General features: G+C 39.2%; 2 protein-coding genes across 4 annotated transcripts in view; one reads left to right on the top strand and one right to left on the bottom strand.

Moving 5' to 3' along the window:
• The window catches only part of EZR (ezrin), a 36179-nt gene extending 34419 nt beyond the window's left edge, over positions 1-1760 (top strand). Inside the window, exon 13 of the mRNA XM_080390045.1 lies at positions 244-1760. Coding sequence (XP_080246171.1) covers positions 244-408 — 165 coding nt within the window. The 3' untranslated portion in view covers positions 409-1760. The remainder of the gene's footprint in view (positions 1-243) is intronic.
• SYTL3 (synaptotagmin like 3) overlaps positions 1-22426 on the bottom strand; it is a 40802-nt gene that overhangs the window by 3301 nt on the left and 15075 nt on the right. The window contains exons 6-16 of one of the 3 annotated variants that reach the window (XM_080390042.1): positions 21201-21273; positions 20182-20254; positions 16880-17004; positions 13128-13268; positions 10200-10378; positions 9137-9239; positions 6915-7085; positions 6605-6704; positions 5315-5423; positions 4225-4430; positions 585-2950 (exon numbers count right to left, since the gene is read on the bottom strand). In XM_080390042.1, the coding sequence (XP_080246168.1) occupies positions 2820-2950; positions 4225-4430; positions 5315-5423; positions 6605-6704; positions 6915-7085; positions 9137-9239; positions 10200-10378; positions 13128-13268; positions 16880-17004; positions 20182-20254; positions 21201-21273 (1411 nt within the window). In that variant the 3' untranslated portion in view covers positions 585-2819. Of the gene's footprint in view, positions 1-584; positions 2951-4224; positions 4431-5314; positions 5424-6604; positions 6705-6914; positions 7086-9136; positions 9240-10199; positions 10379-13127; positions 13269-16879; positions 17005-20181; positions 20255-21200; positions 21274-22426 lie in introns of those variants that run through there. The other 2 variants (XM_080390043.1, XM_080390044.1) reach the window with 2 other exon arrangements.

The following is a 22426-nucleotide window of genomic DNA, read 5'->3' as shown; positions in this document are numbered from 1 at the left end:
TTAAGCACACAATGCATGATAGTTTCTCTTCATTTACAGTTCTTATAGGCAGTTTGAATTAAAGACAAGGTATATAAAGATTACTGTCATTGCTCAGGCTTTGAGATTACTTACATTATCCATACTGTTTATGGAAAGCATATGTTTTACCCATATCACTGGGTCCAGTCATCTGACAACTGTCAGCTCTCGCCAAAGAATATTACTGCTATGAGCTGAAACTTAATGTTCTTTATGTTGCAGGCACTGACAGATGAGCTGGCCCAGGCTAGAGATGAAAATAAGAGGACCCACAATGACATCATCCACTCAGAGAACATGCGACAGGGACGTGACAAGTACAAGACGCTGCGGCAGATCCGGCAAGGCAACACCAAGCAAAGAATTGATGAGTTTGAGGCGATGTAATGATGCTTGTACCAAGAAGGCAGGACTGTGGGAAAGGCAGATCTTAAAGCTGTGTTCTTGTTTTGTTTTGGTTTTTTGTTTGTTTTGGTTTTTTTTAAATTGTGGTTGGGTTTTGTTTTCTTCCCTGAGGAGGGGTCACTGTATGACACTTAACAAATGTTCTCTAAACCCAGAGGTGTTTGAATCTCCCTTTTATTTCATACCTTCTATTAAATTTGGTACAGTTCAAAACTCATCATACCACTGATCCTGGAAGCTGCTCATGCCTTTGCTTAGTGCCAAAAGGCCTTAAGTCACATCTCTCTTTAAGCAAGATAAATTTTCATAGGCCGTGCTTCTATTTGAAGATATGTGCCCTGTGCAGATGCTGGATTCAGCTTGGTCTAAAAATAAGCAACTGTGGGTGAATTTTGTGCCATATATCTTTGTGTTATTAGCTACAGCATAGTCTCCAACAGCCGAGTAGAAGTCAGGATTTGCAAGCACCTGTATGTGTGTGTGTACATGGATGCATGTCTGTCTGTAAACCCTGGGTTTTTCCCTGTGGTCCTGATGCCCAGGTCCTGTCTGTCCCCCAGCCCCACCATGCACACAGAAGAACTGACAGCACCTCAGAACTACTTAGTGTAGAAGTCAGGCTTTTTCTGGTTGCTGCTCTCAGCTGGAGAAGTACTGCAGTGATGGCTCAGAGACAATGATACCCTCCTCGAGTAAAAGCTAGGCAAGTACTCTGTTGGAATCTCATACACTACTGTGTTTGCATTCCAGCTTCATTACTGATCAGTTATAGTGAAGTATTTATATATATATGTGTGTGTAAAACTTGCAGTACATGGATTGCAATACTAGTTTAAAGGGAAATAGTTTTGCTCTGTATATTTTGTTACTTTTCAGATTTAATAAGACTTGCATCTGTAAAAATGTCTAAACAACACTGTAGTCTGATACAGTGCAGCTGATTATTTGTAAAGATCATTTTTTTACTTAATGAAAACTGTTATATGTACACCTGATCCAATATATACAATTTTACTGCACCTATTTTTCTAACAAATTTTCTAATTTTTTTAAATGTTTGCTTTAAAGTTTCAGACTCCAAAGATGAAGGGACTGCTTGTTTATATCACAGTTGTATTCTCTCTAGTGGAGAGCATTTCTGTGACCATTCCTTCCCCTATAATCTCCCCCTTTCCTTGAAAATCTGTTAGAAAGTGAGATACAGTATGTTGTCAGCTCTTCTCTTCCATTTACAACATCTATGCTGCTTTATACTTGACTTGAATCTTGTGTGGTGTTTTTTTTTATTGGCAGCAGCAAACATCTAAATAAAAGATCTGCAAAGTAACAAAGGACTTGGACTCAGGTGTTTCTTGTGTGGGGTGTATTTTGTGTAAGGTGTGCTACTGTTCTTTTAGTTCCTGAGCTGAGCACGTGAATCCCTGTGACTTTTAACTCTGAAGCCCTTAAAAGCCTCATTGACCTGGAAAGGAAGAAAGGAGAATACTTGCTGTAATGACTAGAGGTATGTAACAGCAGCACTACTTACAGTTGTATATATTAAAGATTCTGCTGAACATAACACTACATCTGGGGCAAATTGAACTGACGCAGTAGCCGGGCCTTAAGCTTGCATCCCCACCAGTTCACGTGAACAAATAACCTTAGCTAAATTATTGTCCTGTGCTGTATATTATATGCATCAGACTTGTTAATACTGTCTTACATTGGCAACTGATAAGAACAATGAATTTCCTACAGCTACACTTGTTCTATTAGCTGTCGCCCCACACTCCTACTGAGGGAGAACTTAATGTTTAATTGGTTTTTAAGCACCATGATACAGCGCATGCTTGAGAGGCATATAGCCACAGGCCAAAGCTTTTTAGGGTCATGCAAAATAATAGTGGCACTGTAGATGGTTCTGAAGCAGAGGTGTTAGCAACACCCATCTGCAGCAAGCAGTTAAAGATAAGCTAGTTCTTGGTTCTCTCTGAACATTTGTAAAATGTCAAGCTCAGAGTGAAAGCATGTAACATTAAGGTGACAGGTATTTTCTCTAAGAAGTATTCCTATCTGTGATTTAATTAATTACAGTTCTGCTATGCCCAGAAATGGAAAACTGCATATCATCTGGCTACTGTTGCCTTGTCAGCATAATGTATTTAAAATAGTTAGTCAGCCCTGAGGAAACAATACTAACCTTATACTCCAGCTAGAGACACATAACAGAGCCTGAATTTTTGGTGAAGTAAAACCCTCAGAACATCACATGCTGTCAAATGGATAACTCTTCCCAAAAAGCTGGAGTAGGTACTGTTGCAGTGCACCTTTTCCCCAGACCTGAAAGGTATGTGGCACTAGAATACAAAACATCACATGTGGGAAAGGAAAAGTTGTTGCGTGGTAATCTCTTATGATTTAAAGTTTTCCTTATTTGAATGCAGTATGAGTGTGAAGTCCATCCACATGTTTGGGCTGCAGAGCACTTCCTGCCATTGGACCACAGACTGAGAAACAAGGTCTGTAGAGTCAAAAAATTCCTCTGCAAGAAAGCAGAAGTCACAGTTACTTTTCACTTGGCCTTACCCAGCCTCCGGCCCAGCTGACGAGGTAATAACCACACTGCTTCTCCCACTTCTACAGCAATTTCAGCTGTTCTGTAACTCCCAAGGCATTAATTGCAATAAATTGTAGCTATACTTTTGAAGCATTATTTATGACCTGCTAAACTAGGATCACTCTCTGAAGAACTCAGCCTACAGCAAAGAAAAAGTTTTTGGTTGTATGACTAAAAGCAGTGGAGCAAGTGTGCAACTAATAATGCCATTCTGCTATTAAGTCCACTGCTTCAGTTCATCTCCAGTGACTTTAATGCATTACTGGGCTTAGGGCTTGGATAGTCGTCTTCACTCAGAAGCAGGTAGTTCCCACTCTAGCAGAAAGGAAAATGCTGGGAAGGACACTCAAAAGAAGTTTGCGAGGAAGCCTGCACAGCATTGAGTTACTACTAGTGGTAATACTCTAAAGTGCATGTTGATACTATAACAAAGTGACTGAGCCTCAGTCTTTTTGAGCCTTTCATCTCAAATACTGAAATCAAAGCACTCACTCTCTGGGAGGACAGGGGTGAGAGACTCCACTGAGCAGTGTTCAAGTGACAATGCTTCCCTACTCAACTACCAGTTAAATGGGCCTCTTCAGTGAGCAGAGGCTTTCTCGAGTATTTCCTCAGTCTTGAGAGAGAAAGCTCGCTCTTCTGTCACAGAGCGCAAAACTCAGATGTGCAATAGCCTCTTCTGAGCAAGTTTCTCTATCTCCCACCGATTGGACCAATTTGTAGATGTAAAATAATAAGCACAAACAAAAGCAAGGCTGGAGTCTACTAGAAATTATTTCTCATGCTTCCTTTTGATGAGATAGTAGTTGAAATTAGCCACTTCATAGAAAACAACTCAAGGAACAAGTCTTGAAAAACAGATATGGAGCTCTAGATGAGTTAAGTCCACCCAACTTTTCTGTGCCTATCTTAGCATGGCCAGGCTCTGACACTAAAAGTTACCATGCTAACAAATGGTTTTTCCTGAAAATTCCTACTGACAGCCTTGAGCTTCTGCACAGACGTGAACTAAAACACGTGCATTGGTTCTTGCAGGATCAAAGCCCAAGACTGCCAAGTTGCTTTAGGACAGGGGCTGGGGCTGCAAGTGTAGGCACATGATAGCAGGTAATAAATAGCACAGTGTAAATAATATTATTTTGAATGTAAACTAAGTGAACTTTTTCCCAAATTACCTTCAATTTTTAGTGATAACTTACTTGCACCAAGCTTGGCTCCTCCTAGGAAATGATCACTTGAGCTGAAAGTTGACTGGTCCCAGACAGTCAAGTGTAGACATGATTGCTGTAGCTGGGCTGGGGTCACACTATCAAAGACAAACAAGTGCTTCCACTGGGGACAGGCTTCTTTCTTCAAGACAGGAGACTTTTGCTTTACCTCTGCTTGGTCTGGAAGGATAAGACAACTTCCCCAAAACAACAAGAGTTCAGCAAGGTTACTGACTTATCCGGAAAATGGAACATTTGCAATAATCAACTAGGGCCCTTTGGTTTGCCTTAAATAGCAAAAAGTTCAGCTTAAGTACAAGGTAGAACATGGTACTAGTGTGTTTATTTTGGGACTTGCTCCTTTTCCTGTCTGCCTTCAGTGTGAGTGCAAGTCGGCTTTTCTGGTCTGCGTTTCCTTTGCTGTCACTGACTGCTGAAGGAGTCTTTGCTCCCCCTTCTGATATCCAATGCTGCCTGAAACCTGCCTTTCAGTAGGATGAAATGCTCACCCATTTCACTGAAGACAGTGAAACAGCTTTATGAGATGTTGTCAGTGTACCCCAGTATGATACTTCCAATGGCATCTGATGCCTGACAGAAGTGTAAAATGATCCTGCATACAGACTACTCAGTGCATTGAAGAAAAACTCAGCCCCTCCTCTTATAAAATATCTAGAATAGAAAGGATAGAAGTTTCCTTTTCAGTGTATCCAAAGCTATATTTAATTCTGCAAAGGCACAGCTGAAAATAGGAACAGAAATACTATCTTGATTTGGACTTTTATTTTTCTTCTCCTCATATGTAAAAACAGATACTTACACCAGTGAACTCTAAATTTTCATGACATTGGTAAATTCTGAAGTTCCATTCAGGACCCAAAGAGCAGGTGGGACCCACACTGCCCTGGTGAGTGCTGCTGTTGTGCAGACACCCAAATGTCACATTTACAAGGAAGTCTGACTGAGAGTGTGGACAACACCACTTTCACATGCCAGTCTCCTGATGAAAACATGTTAATACATACATTTGACCAGAGTGCGTGTGGCACTTTCTATTTGAAGTGTTAGGTCTCATACATACCTTTTAATAAATGAGTTTGGCTTTCCAGCAGATCTCAGCATGGGCAAGTTCTTGGCCCCAACTATCATAACCTGAAGCTGGCAGTTGGGAACTCCTTGGTCTTTATTTCCTGAAACATGAGCATTTATCACATGAAATAACCAGTTAGCTCAGCTAGATAAGTTAGATGGCTTAAGATGCTGCTATAAGTAAGAAAAAGCCTAAGCAGTGCTACTGGGATAAGGACTCATAGTGCTATATTGGAATCATCTGAAAGACTTTAACTTGCTCGTACAGTGTATGATTCACACACGCAAAAAAGCAAGCAATGAGTAGCAGGTTGTTTTGTGACTCCTGTTCCAAAGACAGAGGTTTCTGTTATATTTACGAAAAGTAAACACTGGGCAGTACCCACAGAAGCCTTTCTCTGCAACAAAGCCAGAAGCAGGAGAAACAGCCAAACTTACGGTATGATAATGCTCCTCTGTTACAGCTCTAGTTACAGAGCAGAGACCCAATACACAGGTGTGTATAGGGAGGAAAAATGGAAGAAAGCAAGCTGGTAACTTTGGGGTCATTTGGAAAAGAAAAGGCAATCAAATTAACCTAACAGCTAATTAGATCTTCCTATTGGTCTCTACCTGTTGCTCTGGTCCTGACACAGCATTACCAGAGCTCTGAACCTCTGTGTACCTCACTATGGTCTAGGCAGGTAAGGAAAATGAGGCTGTCCTATCCCTCCCCCCCAAAGTGTTTATTTTACTCCGCCAGCAAGTGCTTGCTCTAACACACTACAGCAGTACTTAAGGTAACTTAAGGTACCTTACAAGTCTTTCATTAACGAAAACCAAATCCTGAGTTTACCTTTTGAACGTAACACCTTCCAAGTGAAACCATCTCTCTAAAATGAGAGCACTGGAGGAAGCCAAGGGTGCCAGTCTGGTACCCTTGCAGCCGCTTCCCTTCCACCTTTTCCCTAAATTGTTGGTCTCTACCTTGGGCAGTAAAACTGCTGCATCACCTCCAGAATAAGGTCTACTGGCAACACCATGACAGGCACAAGCTTGCCGAACAGCTGGATGCATCATACTGCTGCCATTATAATGTGCAGCTTTTGTTGGCATTAAAAACTAAAAGATGAAGTTGGAAAACGTTTGGATTTTAATCAATTTCAAATATAATACACCACAAACTACCATTTGCAGGAGCTGTTATGAACCCCATAGAGGAATTTTATATGGACACATTGTTCTTCATTGACCTCAACTGTTTTCTAGCCAAGGAATTCACGTATGCTGAAAGATTTTATACCTTCAAACTGGAAATTGTTATACTGCGCTGGTACCGACAGTCTTGCAGACACAAGGAGTTCACCACTGTACTGAATAAGATCAACCTCAGGCTTTTCAAGCTGAAGAAAGGGACATACAGAAATCTGTGTTACTGCAATCATTCTGTTTCACATCTTTCTCACAGCTTATTTATGTTTGCAGCATGTCTTACTAATATGGGCTGGATTGACAGCATTCTTCTCTCAACGATCTCAGAAGGGTGAACTTTTTCATAGCTTTCACTCCATCTTGCTCTTAAGATACAACTAAGCACAAAAACTAAGAATCACCTTGGGTTTGAGCTGGTACCAGTTGAACAACTGCATCGAGTTCTCTTCAAAATTCCACGCTGCCAGTGAAATCACCACTTCCCCCAAAAATACTCTGTATTTGAATGCTCCTGCATGCCAGACAGAGACCTGCAGTTGCCGACTTCCCAGCTGGGAGTATTCAATCTTGTACTAGAAAGATAAACAGCATTTACAAAGCAACACAGGATGAATGTGGGCCAATGCTCATAACCTGCTCAAAGGAAGCCTGGCTGCAGCATGGCTGAAGGCACCTGGATGCAGACAGAACCATGTTGTCTGAATTTGCTTTGCAATCTACATATTACCCCACTACTTAAACGCTAAAGTAATGCTCATCTAAATATGAAATAACATTCCGGGAATACCTTGACCTGCCTTACTAAAAATTTTGATTATTAATTCAGAACTTTATAAATTCTTGACCATTTTTGCTGGTGGTTTTTTATATTTTTGTTTTACACTCCCCCCAGAATTTGGCTGCTCTGGAGGCCAGTTCAAGATTAAGACACCTAACAAAGCTGCTAAAACTTCCATTGTGGTCAGTGGACATTACTCAGTGCAGTCAGTCAGGGCAAGGCAGTCATTCACCTGACCACTAATTAAAGCCTTGATCACTCCCAAAACATAGTTAGAGCCCTCTGAGACATTTTTGGGTATCTAATGTACCCACATGAGACTGGCAAATGTGACAGCCTCCCTACAGGTGACCCGCACCCACCTGGACTGAAAGCTGGAGGCAATGGCATGGACGAGGACATCACTACCCACATTTAAGCTGCTGAATCACAAGCTGGGTGTAAGGCTCTGGGGCTAATCACCCTGGGCTCCAGTGATTCCAAGAGCATTTACACATCTCTCATGCATGCAGCTATCTAAATATATGTGCCTTAATTTGCAGCTGAATCCTACTGAGCTGGAGCTCAGTGTCATGATGTAGTTTACCTGCACTAGCACTATGCTCTTTTGACCATTTCTGCTACCCTGGATAAACTAATAATTAAATGAATTAAAAAGATTTCTAACTAAAACTACCTTTACCGTTCTGCAGCAAGTTCAGGCATGGCTCTCACTCTCGCTTTATCAGTTCTGCATGACTCTGGCACCAGAAAGGGCACTATAAAATTGGGACCAATTATTCCATCTGCAAGGTTTTTTTCCTCCCAACTTAAACCCTATATACAAACTTTGGGCTGTATATGAGAATTACATACATTACATAAATCTTTTTTGTTGTTATCTAATTTTAACAATGGTCTTTTCAAACATTTTGCCTATTTCTCTCACTCCAATTTCCTAATGTTCATACACACCAAGTGATGGGGGTAACAGTGAAACTTTTGAGTAGTTCAAGGAACAACTGTGCAAGTTTGTCCCTCCATTAACTTCGTTTCAAGTCTCTTCCAAGATAACATATTACCGAAGAACTCATCATCTTACGTGCTACTGCAACTCGCTACGCACACAAAAAATAAGTTTGTAGCAATCGGAGTACAAAACTGGAGCTGGGAACAACCAAACTAATCCAGCCTCTCCCAGACGATGGTACTCAGCTTCAGCTTCACATTTCATTAGGTGTATCTGAGGTGAGAATAAGGGCTGCTATTTTCTACACACAGTTCTTACAAGGATGCAAGAAGTAATATTGCAAGGCATTAAGGAATTAAAAACATAACTACTGTTCTCTGGTGGGATTATTAACGTTTGAAATTGGACACTACAAAGATGGCCTGGCAACAGTTGCCCAGGGAAAAGGAAGCAGACAACATTTCAAAGGTGGTGGAACTGAGTTAGCATTCAGCTAACTGCAGAGAGACACTCCAGTGGCACTGACAAAAGGAGCATCAGTTGAAAGGGATACTTGTGTACAATACTAACTGCTCTGCAATACACCTAGCTCCTGAATGTACAAAAAAATGTGTCTATACTTCGCTTTTGTCACATGGTAACAACACTGGAATTCACTAAAAGTGTTTTCATGGACAAAGGCAGACTCTTCCAATGGTTTGCAATTTACTACTGTAATTCCAAAAGCATTTTCTCTTATTTGAACTGGAAAACATGTTTTTTTAAAAAAAAATTTGTTGTCAGTGACTCCTAGATTTGCTCCATCAGGACAGCTCTGAACTTGCAGAATTGCACATTACAAAAGAGGACATTACCATGGAAAAGCACACTTTGCAGCACACAACTGAAAATGGTACCTTCAAAGTCTCATTGAATTCTGGATCCACTGTGCTCTTTTTGACAGCCGTCTTCCTCTTACTCCGAGGAGATTTATCGGGAAGTAAATAAACCTTAACATACCTTGTAGAAAGAGAGAAGGATATAGGGAAAGTCACCAGAAAGGAGGGGAGGTGGGGGACAGGGCGGGGGGAACATCAGGGAGGTCAGGAATAAAAGTAATCAAATTGAGAAGAAAAATTAATTAGATGAGAGTTTTTTCTTAATTCTTAAACAATTTTACTGACTTTGTAATTTTCCAAGCAATAAAACGGCAAATTGTGGTTTATATCTTCTCTCAATAAAAGCAGACAGACTATAAGGATCCCTGTATATCATTCAGCTAATGTGTTTCAATTCTATTCTAATTGGGAAAGGATTAGGATCTGAATAGGAATCTTTCATTTTCATGCTCTTGGCCTCTGATAAAATCACTACCAAAGAAGTCACCCTGTCAGCTGTAGTAACAGTTTTATGATGACAACAAACAGCATATAATGTGCTCAAATAAAAAAACAAATCCAAAATCAACTTTAGGATCATTGCTGCTTGTTAATGAAGAAAATATCTTATCTTTATATCACCAAGTACCATGTAGCAAAAAAAAAAAAAGGTATAATCATGCAAATAGTATATAATAATTTGTAACTCTTACAAGTGCTAATTGTTATAATAGCCGCTACAGTGAAAGTGGGAGATTGTTTAAAGTGCTGAAAGTTGCCCTAACACTGATTCAAGGAAAACCAGTAAAAAAAATGTCTGCAAGCTGAGTTGGACCACTATCAAGTACCAATACATTCCTACTCAAAGTTCCTCGTGTGTAGGTCATGTGAACATTAATACTTAAATATTCTCTTTCATGTGAGTTCAGTGGGCTGTATTTGCATTATGGCTTCAAAACTAAGGAGTATTACCAATAGAGAGTGCTTGCTCCCAGCTTGGCAAGGAAAGGAGTGATCATACATCAATCGATTATGTATCTTAAAGCAAGAATATTTTCCTTTTTTTTTTTTTTTCTATTCTCAGTCTCTACAAAATACTTACGGGTTACACTTTTTCTTCTTCTCTTCTCCATAAGCCAGGTTCTTGCATTCCTTGATGCAAATTTCTAAGATGCAAGCTTTGAAGATGTATCTTATGGCAAACTCTATTTCTCCTGTGACGTTAGTCTTGCCAAAATTGCCAGTCTCAGTGCAAGTGCTGTTAAGACTATACAAACTCCCCTAAGAAAAGACAAATGTTTGGGGAAAGTAGCTTCAGATCAAACAGGACAAAGCATTTATTTCCCTCAGAGGTCAGTATCTTTACAGACATGCCTGCAGAGCTACTGTAAATCATGAAGATTTATGGTATCCTGTATAAAACATTCTGTTGCTTCCATAACAGCCGTGAAAATCATGACTGCAATTGCAGCTACTGCTTTGCCTTCTTCTTTTCAGTAAGCTCTCTAGGCTAAGAAAATGCTTTCTTAGGTAGCTTCTAGATCTAGAGATTGTCTCTAAATAAAACTGCTATGTGGCTTCCCATGAGAAAAACAAGGTAAGTGTCTGAAAGGGGAAGAGTGAAAAAACCCCTCTGAAATCTGAGAACACACAAAACATTGAACTAGACTGCTTTTAATACACTGCCAAGACATTTGGGTTCTACCATGTATTACAGGAACCGAAAGTGGCCTTGCACATCCAGTAAATATTCTACAAGATGCCCCAATTCCTTACAAAAATTACATACTCCATAGCAGAGCAGTCTGTTCAGGAAAGATTAAAATACAAAGGCATCCAGTTGACATAAGCTGGTGCATAAAGAAGGTGTTTCCTAACTCGCCTTAGCCATTTTGTTCTCCTTTCATCTACTTCTGCCTATGGAGCAAAGGTTGGACGCTGTCCATCCACATATATAAACAGCAACTCTATCTAGCATTTACAGAGGCCATAAAACTGCAATGAAGGAAAAGACTCTTAATTCTTCCTGTGGCCCAGCACAGACATGTAACTTCATGGTACTATCTAGCCTTCACTGTAACAAACTATCAACTCAATCAAAATAGTTTGCTCTGCATTAATTTATAAAGATATTCTTCAAGGTGAGCCCTAGAAACTTACATAGCATATGTCACGAAGACACAATTATGATTAATCTCACAGCAACACTGCCCTAGATTGCTAAGATACCTGTGTCAGATCACCCCTCCCTCTGAAAATAAACACCAGCCCACACAGGACTGGTTAACCCAGGAGTTCTGCATTGCACAACCCCGCAGTTAAGAGTGCAGAGCAGTGTTTGTAAGATCGTATCTCTCTTCCATGCAGATGATGTTCTTCGCTTGAGCAGCTTGCCAAATATTCATTTTAAAATTCATACCAACAGCTTAATTAATTAAAGAAGTTATCTGTCTTACAAGCTCTAAGTAACATACAAACTTGACAAAAGAAGGGTCAGAGTGCTTACTGAGGAAGTCACAACAAGCATTGGGACTGTCCTGACCTGACGCTTGTTGTGTGCAACCTTGCTCCCTCCACGAGGTGTGTATCAGTGTAATCCATTTCCCTGCAGCTTTGTTCAGCTCTGCTCTTTCACTCACTGATATATTTTTATTCATCTGACCACAAAATGCTTATTTTCCACCAAAATCCTTCATGACAAAGGAATGCAAACAGATTTTTTTGTCTTAGGTCATATGTGCTCAAAAAAGTTCTGCAAAAGTCCCTCATATTTCTTCCACAGAACCTCTTATTTGTTTAGAGAGGCTGGATAGGTGTTCTGATTAATGATGTTTGGACTATCAATACATGTGTCTCCCACCTGATCAGGAGTCACACTGATTCAATGCAGAAATCATTCAGAAATCGTTCATCCTTTTCATTCAGTGAACCAGGGTTTAGCAATGACTTCATGGATCACACTCTGGCTGGCATGACTGGAAGCAATGCCATCTGGTTTTTTGAAAGACACATTTTCATGAAGCAGTCATCAACATCCAACACTTACCCACAAAGGAAATTTTAATGGTACTTGATCTTTCCCTTTGTAAGATAGAAAATGTTTCAGTTTTAAGCCCGGGCTGTTTAGAACCCAGTTCAGACGGATGTCATTAGAAACACAAATGTCATCCAAAACTGTTATCCATTTGTCAGTTTAACATCTCAGACTCCACAACGTGGTAAATGACAGAGAGCACCAAGGTCCTTGTGTGTGTTTATACTTCTCTGCAAAGTGAGCAGGCTGATTTGATTCCCTAAAAGTCATTTTAGTTCCCTTCTTTACAACATCAACCATGGATTCTTTGGACACTTCACCCCGCCTAACCTCATCACTAATACATAAAACTTAGCTTCCACAGTTAATCACAGCAGCTTTAAAGCATGTGCTGAACTAATTCATAACTGGCTTCCTCCTCTCTCATTTGCAAAATACCATCCATCAGTCAATGATTCAGTGCCATCCCCTAAACCTGTGAACTGCTCCCCTGGCTTCCATCACTGTCAGCTTCCTTTTCATCCGCTGACACTCTGACATTTGATTTTCCACTGACATTTCCATTACCACAGTTCTTGCAGAATAACAAAACCCTTCTGCTAAATAAAGTTTTAAGAGAAAAAACTAGCTACTAGGTTAGAAAGAGCCATGTTCCATGATCCCAACCCTAATATAAAATAGGAAGAATGTTAGTTGCATTTGCAAAATTCAGAGGAAGCTGATCTATCCGTTATTCATTATTAATGGATCTATCCATCTATCAATTATCCATTATTAATTTGATTGGGCTTATGCTGCAAAAAGTTCACTGCAAAAAGTGTTACTATGAGGACTGTGCTAAGGGTAGTCAGACTTTCATCAGATACAAACCTAAGTAAAATTCTTCCTTCATTTCATAATATAACCCAAAATACGTGAACATTTTGCACAAGATCTTAGCTTTTATGTATGTTCCCATTAAGCACCTGCTCTGTTGTGCTTCACCCTTTAACTTACATGTTTTCTGCCATCACAGAAAACTGCATCACTTGTGGGACTGGTTGGTATGTCTTCCTCCTTGCAATTCCTTTTGGTCAGAATTTCACTGTCATTTTGGGCCCCAGCGATGAGCTGCTGAAGACTGGGTGTACTTTTAATCTGTAAGAAATTTATCAAGTAATTTTTTTTACACTGAAGAAAAAAGCACTGATTCCCTCAGGAATGCCATCGGAAGAAAAATCAGTAGCAAATAGCTACAATTCACTCTGATCAATGCCACATAGCTGGCTCGCTTTCAAAGGCAACGTAGTAACTTCATTAGATGTTGATTTACAACTCTTTCATCCCAGCTAGAAGTACATTCATTGTATTCATAATTTTCTAAAATCAACAAACCACTACCTAACCTAAGGATCACCACCACAGCAACTACTAACAACAGCCTACTAATAACACACCAAAAGTAGCAATATACTAATAAAAGCCTTATTAGCCTTTAACAAAACAGTAATTTTGGAAGAAAAAAACCCTCTTGCCTCTAGGAAATTAAAAATAGTACTTTGCAATATGCATGACACATGCCCATGTCTACCCATGCAAGAATGAACGTAAGTTGAAAGAGACTTGAAAATAGAAACAGACTCACAAGTTCTTGTTTAGCTCTACTTACAGGAAAAGCTTAAATTTCTGAGGTGCTCTTGACTTTGCTTTAACTAAGTCCATTCACCTTTCCCATTTTCCCAAGAAAACCCTGATAATTTGTGAAAAATTATGATACATAGTAACAAAACTCCTTGAGCTTTACCTTCAGCCACCTCTGTTACCAATAACAATAGAATGAAGTGCCAAAAGACTAATACAGATGGCTAGAAATATGCTGAAAATAGATTTTAGCTCATTCTGGCATGCAGCTACCCCAGAGAATACAATCTATGAGAAGTACGTTCACAGTTCAATGAATAGGAAAAGAGTGAGGTAAAAAATTTTAGGTGATTAGGATCTAAGAAAATAATTTCTTTAAAAAAAGTATAACAGGGATTACCTGAAAGACTAGAAAGAATATAGCGTAACTGAATCGACAAAAAGGATTTGGCCTTATTTGCATAAAAGGAACAGGTAATATACCTTTAACAAACCTGGGAACCCCTCCTACACAATCAGCAGAAAGCACTAAAGAATGAGGACAACAGAGGAGATAATATATTGAGATTACTTCTGAAAAAACAGGATGTGCAAAATCCAAACCAGTATGCTGTTATGCATTTAGAATATAGCCACCAAAAAACCCCAAACAAAACCAAAACATCATATTTCTCAGCAGAGAAATTGTCTCCTGCATTAGAAAAAACTGAAACACCACCAATTTCACTTGCTAACCAACATAACCTACTACACAATGAATTTTAGCTTCTACTTGGATCATAAAGACTTCTCTATTGTGTTAAACAGGACAGAAGTGATTGACAAGGCAACATAACTACCGGTGCTAAACTTCACATCAGGTCACATAAGCAAGACTCCCACCTAGCCCTGCAGCAGCACGCATCTGCTGTCACAAGAGGGGTAACACACAGCTACCAATGCACCGCAGACAGCTTCCAAAGCTTCACGTGTCTGCTTGTTCCCCCAGTAAGGCAGGTATAGTTGCAGTTCCTTTAATGAACTTAAGAGGTTCTGATGGTGAAAGGCCCTAGAAAACACGATTCAATTAATTTCCTAAATCCAGATTTTACGTTGGCTGGTAGTTCTTGCCATTGGATTGTTTTTTCACTATCACTGAGGTTAAACACAATCTCTTTCAAACTTAATCTGAAGAAATCAAGCTCTGAACATATCACAAACTTGGAAAACTTGCTCAAGAAACAGACAGTGCTCTTGAGAATAAAGTGGTGCCCCAGTCTTATACCCTGGCACATTCAAAATGGCAGTTACAGCTATTACTTCCCAGTCATTCCTAGGAGAAAAATGTACACTTTCTAGGGGAACAAATAATGTTTTGATTCATTCTCCAAAAATGAAAGTTCTTTCTGGGGTGGAAATCACAAGTAAGATTTCTACTTCATATTTTGTTATAATTGTGAGTAATTAGTTGGTTTGCAAGCGTAATTTAAAACAGGTTCTGTCCCTAAACTTAAGCCATAGTTCTAGTAAGGATGTAAACAGCTACCTTTATTTAAAGAAAAAAAAAAAAGACGGAAAAGAAAAAATAAATGGAAGAATAATGCAATAGTGCCATTGACATTAGTAGAGATTAAAAATAACTTTTAAAATCACAGTAAAGATACATTAAGTCATCATATAAATGCAAGGACAGACAAGTAAAATTTCTTTCAATATTAAAACAAGCTAAATGGCTAAGATGACATTTACAAGAAAAAGGTATCAACAGCAATTCTAGCAAAACTAAAATTCTAGCTTAAATATAGTCTAATTGGTTTGAATGAAACAAAAGCTTCCTGACTCAGAGAAATAGTACTCTGACACACAAAGAGCATTGAAACCTATCTTTCAAAATCTGTAACGGAAATGGTAGACATAAATTAAGTCCTAAAGCTTTAAATGGGCTATTAAACCCCCACACAAATAATTTGGAATCTCCTACTAATATATTTCTAAAAGCCAAAGAATCCATATCCATCTTTTAAACATGACAGGCTATGTGTGATCAGCATTTAACGAAGCATAGTTTAAGTTCATATCACCTCCAACTCTGATGTTTTCCAATGCATTAGAAGAGCAGTGTTCTGCCACTGGAATAAAGTCACACTGAAGTGTGGTTTGCCACAATCAAAGCAGCACTCGGGTAGTTAATAATTGTTGCCATATAATATAATTGCACACAAAAATACCAGAACTAATTTTCCAGAGTTTACAGACCCTTCTGGGCCAATTTAAACCACTAGCCCATGTGGTCTGACATCCTGTTTCTTCCACTTATCAACACCTAACGCTTCAGAGGAAAGTGACAAGTGTGCACCAAGGGAGCTGTGAGTAATATTTGCCATGAGGTCTGGCCCGAAGCAAAAGCTTTTCTCAGCATCTAATTCAGGCACTTAGCAGACCACATTTACCTCATTCAGATGAACAAGGAGATTCAGTAAGTACACATTATGTGGAAAATTGAGTACGGACAAAGTTCTGTCACTTGAGAGGTAAAAGTGTACAAAACAAAATCTTCTGTGTAACTGTACAGCAGATGCGTGACATCATCTTCAGTCCTGCTGGATTTTTCTCAAACTCCTCAGGAAAACACTGAAAGCTAGAGACTGTAACCAAAGCAAAAGGAAAAGGGAAATTGCCCAACAACTAACAGCAGTCAGCGTTTTCTTTTTCCCAAATTAAAAAGTGCTCAGAAAGCATCAGGATGGGTTTTGGATGGTCATAGCTTGGTTCAGCAGTAAGAGGGGCAGGAGGAGAACAAGAGACAGAGCACCTCCCTGCAGCCCAACAATCACAAAGAGCAGACATCAATCAGCCTCAAGAGAGCCTGTGAGTGCCTGAGAGCCAAACAACCCATCCTCTCTCTCCCTGTGTGAGGGTCTTTGTAAAATCTCAGTCTAACATTTCAGCTCTGAGCTGAGATCAAGTGTGCAGACTCAGTCAAAAACCTCGTGAGGAATCAGGCTTCTGGCCAGGGTCAGTGAACATCAGCTAAGCCCTGCCTGTATAATAAAAGTAAAATTCCACTGTGTAAGTCATTAGTCTTACAAATATATTCCATTCCTGAAACAGCCCTTAGAGTTAGAGACTGTGTATAACAACACTGATACCCTGCTTGTAACATTGATGGCAGTGTCAGACTGGCTTCTTCTTTGCTTCCTTCTTTCCATGCTCTGCCCATAATCTGTGGTTAGAAGACGTCTGTCAGCCATATCATTCTGGGATTTAGAGATCTCTGAAGTGAAAATAAAGAGAGAAGTCACCATAATAAACATTGAGAGCAATCCTGTAGGTTTATAGGTTAATTCTGTAGCTTTCAAACTTTCATCCTGCAATTTTAGTATTGATCTCCTAAGAGTAAGAAACAGATGGGAAGGCAAGTGCTTGTCCCATTTTGTATAATTATATTTTGCCTACCTGAATCTTTCCTGCCTTTTCAACTGGAAATTACGCTCCTTGCTTCTTATCATTATAGCTGCTGCAAGGAATTGTGTGGTAGCTACTACAGTCCCTATATACAGTTTGATTTGTAAAGCAGTTTGGTTTGTTTCAGGGTAAAAGCAAGATCATTCTAACAACACAGTGACACAACAGTGGAAATTATAAAGCAAAACATATTGGAAAATACTTAGAAATTTATACAAAATATGGATGAAAGGAGAGCTATTACATACTCTCGTCCCAAATCACATATAATTTTAAGAATATGAGTAGCCCTCACCGACTCCAATAACATCACTCATATGGATAAGCTATGTCCATACTTAAGTACTTTATTGAATTAGCACTTCAGTAACATCTAGTTTATTGTCAAATAAATCTATAGGGCAACTGGACATTTAGTGCACCACTTTTTGCTTCTTATTCCTCAGGGTACAGCCAGAATTTCACTTAAAGGAAAGGGCAGCACTTATCCATGATTTCTGAAGTTGAAAACTAGTAGGCTTAGCAGCAGACACTTTGTTGTAAGTCCTAGTCTCTCATGAAGAATTAATGACTTTTAAGTGGTACATGAAATAGCTATCATATGTTTAATTCATACAGAAGAAATAAATATTTCTCTCACAACATCAGCCTCTGTGGAGGAACCTCAGACAGCAGACAGTATGTCATTATGGTATTCAAAAACAATGGCACTCTAAAGTGTGATTTTTAAAGCCACTTTGGGTTAGTTTTGTTATTAGCAGCAATTGGTCCTCAGATGTTTACTGTACTCTATGTACACCATTAAGACATCATGTGATATATTGACAGGCAGGCTCAATTAAGTCATCTCTGGCTGTAAATGAAACCATGTTTTTAAAACACACAGTGAAATCAGAGATCATAGAAGAGACTGGAGTAAGAAATCTAAAGGAGCAGATAAAATCTGAGTAGCTTGACCAGCAGTAGAAGCAGAAACACAAGCTTGCCTCACACCCTCTTAAAATGAACAGGTTACTGTGAGAAAAAAAATGATTGTTTGTTCAGTTTTCATATCTATTCCTCCTTTGGCTTCTCTACCCAAATGGTCAGTAAGATGGATGCTATCTCTAGTGCCAAGGGTGATTTCGCACTGCAAATAAAACTACAACCAGCAACTCATTTCATATTCACCAACTGGTAACCATTGGATTATAATTCCTGTTGCTGCCAAACCACGCTGGAACAGGAGGTAACAGCAGAACGAGCAGATAGCACAATGGTGGCATTGTGCTGCACGCACTAATCCTTTGTTCCCACTGCTCTCAGACACACACACTCACTGGCTCCAGTGATAGAATCAGAGGCATAACAAGGTTCTCCGGGTTTATTTACTGCAATACACAAGAGCTGGGTGTACAAAATACCTCTGTGAACGAGGACACTTTCATCTAGATAAGATACTAAGTACTAACTTTAGACACTCCTGACCGAAAGCATTAATCAGCACAGTACCAGGTTTCATTAAGAGGCCACACTGTCTGAAAGAGCTCTTTCCTTAAGTCGAGGAGCCCCAGTCTTTTTCTCTGTAAGACTTCCTATACTTTTTAATTATGGACTTCAGTGAGTGCAACAGCCTGTTATTTTCTCACAAATTAAAAGGTTCTACCCTGAGGATGATATGACAGCACCTGAGTGGGGTTTCATCTGAACTGAACAGCTTGATGTCAATCCCCCTCTGCAACCACTGCTCTTCCCTCCTTAACCCCTGGCTCCTGGCCACATGGCCCAGCACCCTCTGTTGTGCAGGCTCCAACATACATACCCTACCTTGAGCCAATTTAACTCACTAAACCAGCAGAAAAGTACCTATGTGGTTTGTCTGGGTTAATGTTCTGCCTTTTTAATTAGCTAAATCAGTTTCCAGAGGGGTCCAGAAACACAGGTGCTAATTCAAGGTGAGCGATGGCAGCATAAGGCCAGAAATAGAGCAAGAAGACAGGTCAGGGGGAAATAGGACCTTCCTTTTGGTAGCAGTGAACCATTAAATTAGCTTGCATAGCTTTAACATGTGTTCACACGGACGGAACATTAAATTTGTGTAGTTAAAGGAAAGCAGGCCTTTAGGATGGGTGGAAGAAGTTAGAGGAAAGACCAAACAAGAGCTAAGACAAGAGTTAGGGGGAAAGGCAGAAAGGCACTAAAGCCAAATTTATTCAGGTCTAATCTCACATTTGGGGTTGTCTAAGACGAAGCTAGTAAGAAAACACTAAGGCTTATTCAAATACATGCAAATCTGCAACCCCCTGTAATCTTCATAAGGCTCAGAAGCTGTTTTCCTCTGGTCACTGATGCCTTTAATTTGCTCTTCACAAAGGCTGGCTGTTCTCAGTGTAGTTAGCCTCAGAGACACATACACAACCTGCACCCTAAAGAACAGCAGGCAGCATAAGTGCACGGAAGGAATCAAAAGTACCAGAATGAAAGAAGAGTTGTTAGGACTGGCTGGCTTTTAGAAGTATGCACTGAAAGAAACCACATAACTAGACAGACTGAGAAAGAGGAAGGAAGTCCTCTTGAAAATTGCCAGTGAATGAAAACATTAAACTCTATTTTCATTACATGATAGATCCTTTGACAGGGTCAGTTGGGGTTCAGTGAGATAACACAAAGATCACTACAGCAGAAAGTGGTTATTACTCTGTGCTAGCATGAGGTAAGTATACTGCATCTGAACACCCAGTACATTTAAAGATAACATCATACATTCTTTTCACATCTCTACAAGAAAGGCATTCTGGGTTGGTATCATCAGCTTGTTAAACTAGCAGAATACTGAAGAATTAGGCTTACTGTATTATTTTTCAGGTTGGCTCAGTCTTGGCATTAGTCATTTCAGCCATTACTTAATACCCTTTTAAAATAACTATTTTTGGCCAACAATTTGGCCGAAAGTTTGAAACATCTGACTACATTACTCTAGAATGACAAAGCAGTGAAAGCAACTTACTTTTTATATGTGTTGTGAGAGATAAAAACAAGTTTTCCACAGATTTATTAAAACTTTTAGACTGTCCGAGTTCCTGCAAACAGGAGATGCCAAGAGTAAGAAAACACAAAATATTTGCTGTTTGTAAGTTTCCACGATCAGACATCTACAGACCACATAACAATCAGATGGAAAGGCTGCAGCCCTTTGCTCACTTCTGTAGACAAATGCATCTGAGGACATGTTGACATGGTTGAAAACTGTCACAACTGATGTATGAAGATGGAAAAATGATCTTTTCAGTTCCACGCTCTTTGATATATAAGTGGAACTCCTTGTAGGAAGATCACACAGCAATTTCATAAGTACAACTAATTACATCACTGATTTGCTGTAATGTAATTAATACTTCAAGTAGGAAAGACCTATCTATTACAGATGCTCCCGTGGCTCTGAATCAATCTCCAGGTATACGCATATTAGAATGTTTACAGAATTGCAGTGGGCTTCAAAACCAGGGCCTTATGACCCCGTACAGAATGAACTGAAAGAGTAACATAGTGTGATTTTGATTAGTTCTGAGCCATATCCTATTATTCTGTCCACTAGAAACTCTAAGGCAAAGGCAACCATCAAATTCACTGTTTGTCACTCAGTAATGAAAGTAATACGCGGAATGATCACTTTATAAATGACTATTGAATATCATTGGATCCTTCAGGCTGGAGGGAAGCTGAGGAGTCTCAGTCGAACCCTCCTGTAGTGAGGCACAAAAAACCCAGATGCAGTATTCTAGGACCAGGTAGAGCAGTTAATTGCTTCCCTCAAAAACTGAACACTGAAAATATCCCTCATGATAGCCTCTGACCTTTCTCTCCTACTATCAAAGCAGATTAAAAAAAAATATTTACAAAGGAACATAAAGCAGAATTTATATTGCAATATGATGCTACAGCAGTTGCTATTTACTGTATTTCTGTGGCTGGTCTTTTCATGACACCCTAAGAGGTGTGTGTATATGTATATTTTGTAATACGTACATTTACCATCACATTGCTTCCTGCTGTGGATTCTGTGAAAGGAGGTGGAGTTGGAGGTACGACAGAAATTTTACTAGGAAGAGACAATAAACAGTGCAACAATTAATATATTATGCTAATAGATGGATAAATACACCATGTTCATGCACAGTATCTAAAGATCTGAGTTGAGACCCTGTGTCTTTAAGAATTGCAGCACAGGCTTATTGCCTCTTTGTAAGAATTAGGACTACCTTTCTATCTTCTCAATCTTGGGCTGCTCTAGGCAGAATTAATAATTTAAAACAATCAGGAAGACCTAATTTAGGACAGGTTTCCAAGACTTTTATATGGTTGGCAGTATTACAGTCTGTGTCCCAAGTGTTAAAACACAATTCCTGTGTAACACACCCCTGTTTTCAGAAAACAGTCATCTTTATTTACAATACTAAAAGGATCCTTCCTTGCCTGGGCCCAAAACTGTTACAGCCCTTTTACAGCATTCCAGCCATTTCATCTGTTGTAAATAGCCCCTCTCTGTAAAATAAAAATAGGACTTATCTGACCAATTCTGTTATCACAGCACAATCATGGACCCTAAGGCTGCTAGTGAACTTCCTTTTTGCATTCTCTTTTACTTTTACCGCATCTAGGTAAAAGGAAGTCCTTATGCAGCCCTGGTTAGGATCATATCTGGCTGACCATAAGTTTCTGTCTTATGCAGCTATGTCTCATCAGATAATTATCGTAAAATTGAGGCCATCTCTTTGTATCTTATTTTTGCTTTTTTTTTTTTTTTTTTTTAAGGAAGAGGGTTTCTTTTATACAATATAGTTTAAGTAGACTGTTGTTTCATTAGGTACCACTGGTAATAACTTAAGTACAGTCATGCTTAGTCATCAAGTCAAAATATATTTATTCCATGTAAACTGGACCTTTTCCTCGTTTGAAGTTTGGGAAGTGGACGTGTCTTACTGAATATAGAGCTTCTTGTATACTGTTTATTCTAAAGCTATCAAATCAGCAATATCTCCCATTGAGCAAATAATGATGCTTTTGCTAATATACCTAGTCGATAATTTTCCCCTCTGAGCATTTAAAAGTAATGTGTAAATTTGAAAGATAATGGTGTAAACAGCTATGAAAAACAAAAGCACATATAACAAAAATGTCTCTTCATTTTAAGTAAACAAGACAATATTACTCTAAACATAGTATTCTTTTTTGTACTTGAGACCCTTTCTATG

This window comes from Falco punctatus (genome assembly GCF_963210335.1).
Source record: "Falco punctatus genome assembly, chromosome: 5".
NCBI classification, from domain to species: Eukaryota; Metazoa; Chordata; class Aves; order Falconiformes; family Falconidae; genus Falco; species Falco punctatus.
This window is presented reverse-complemented; position numbering and strand designations above follow the sequence as displayed.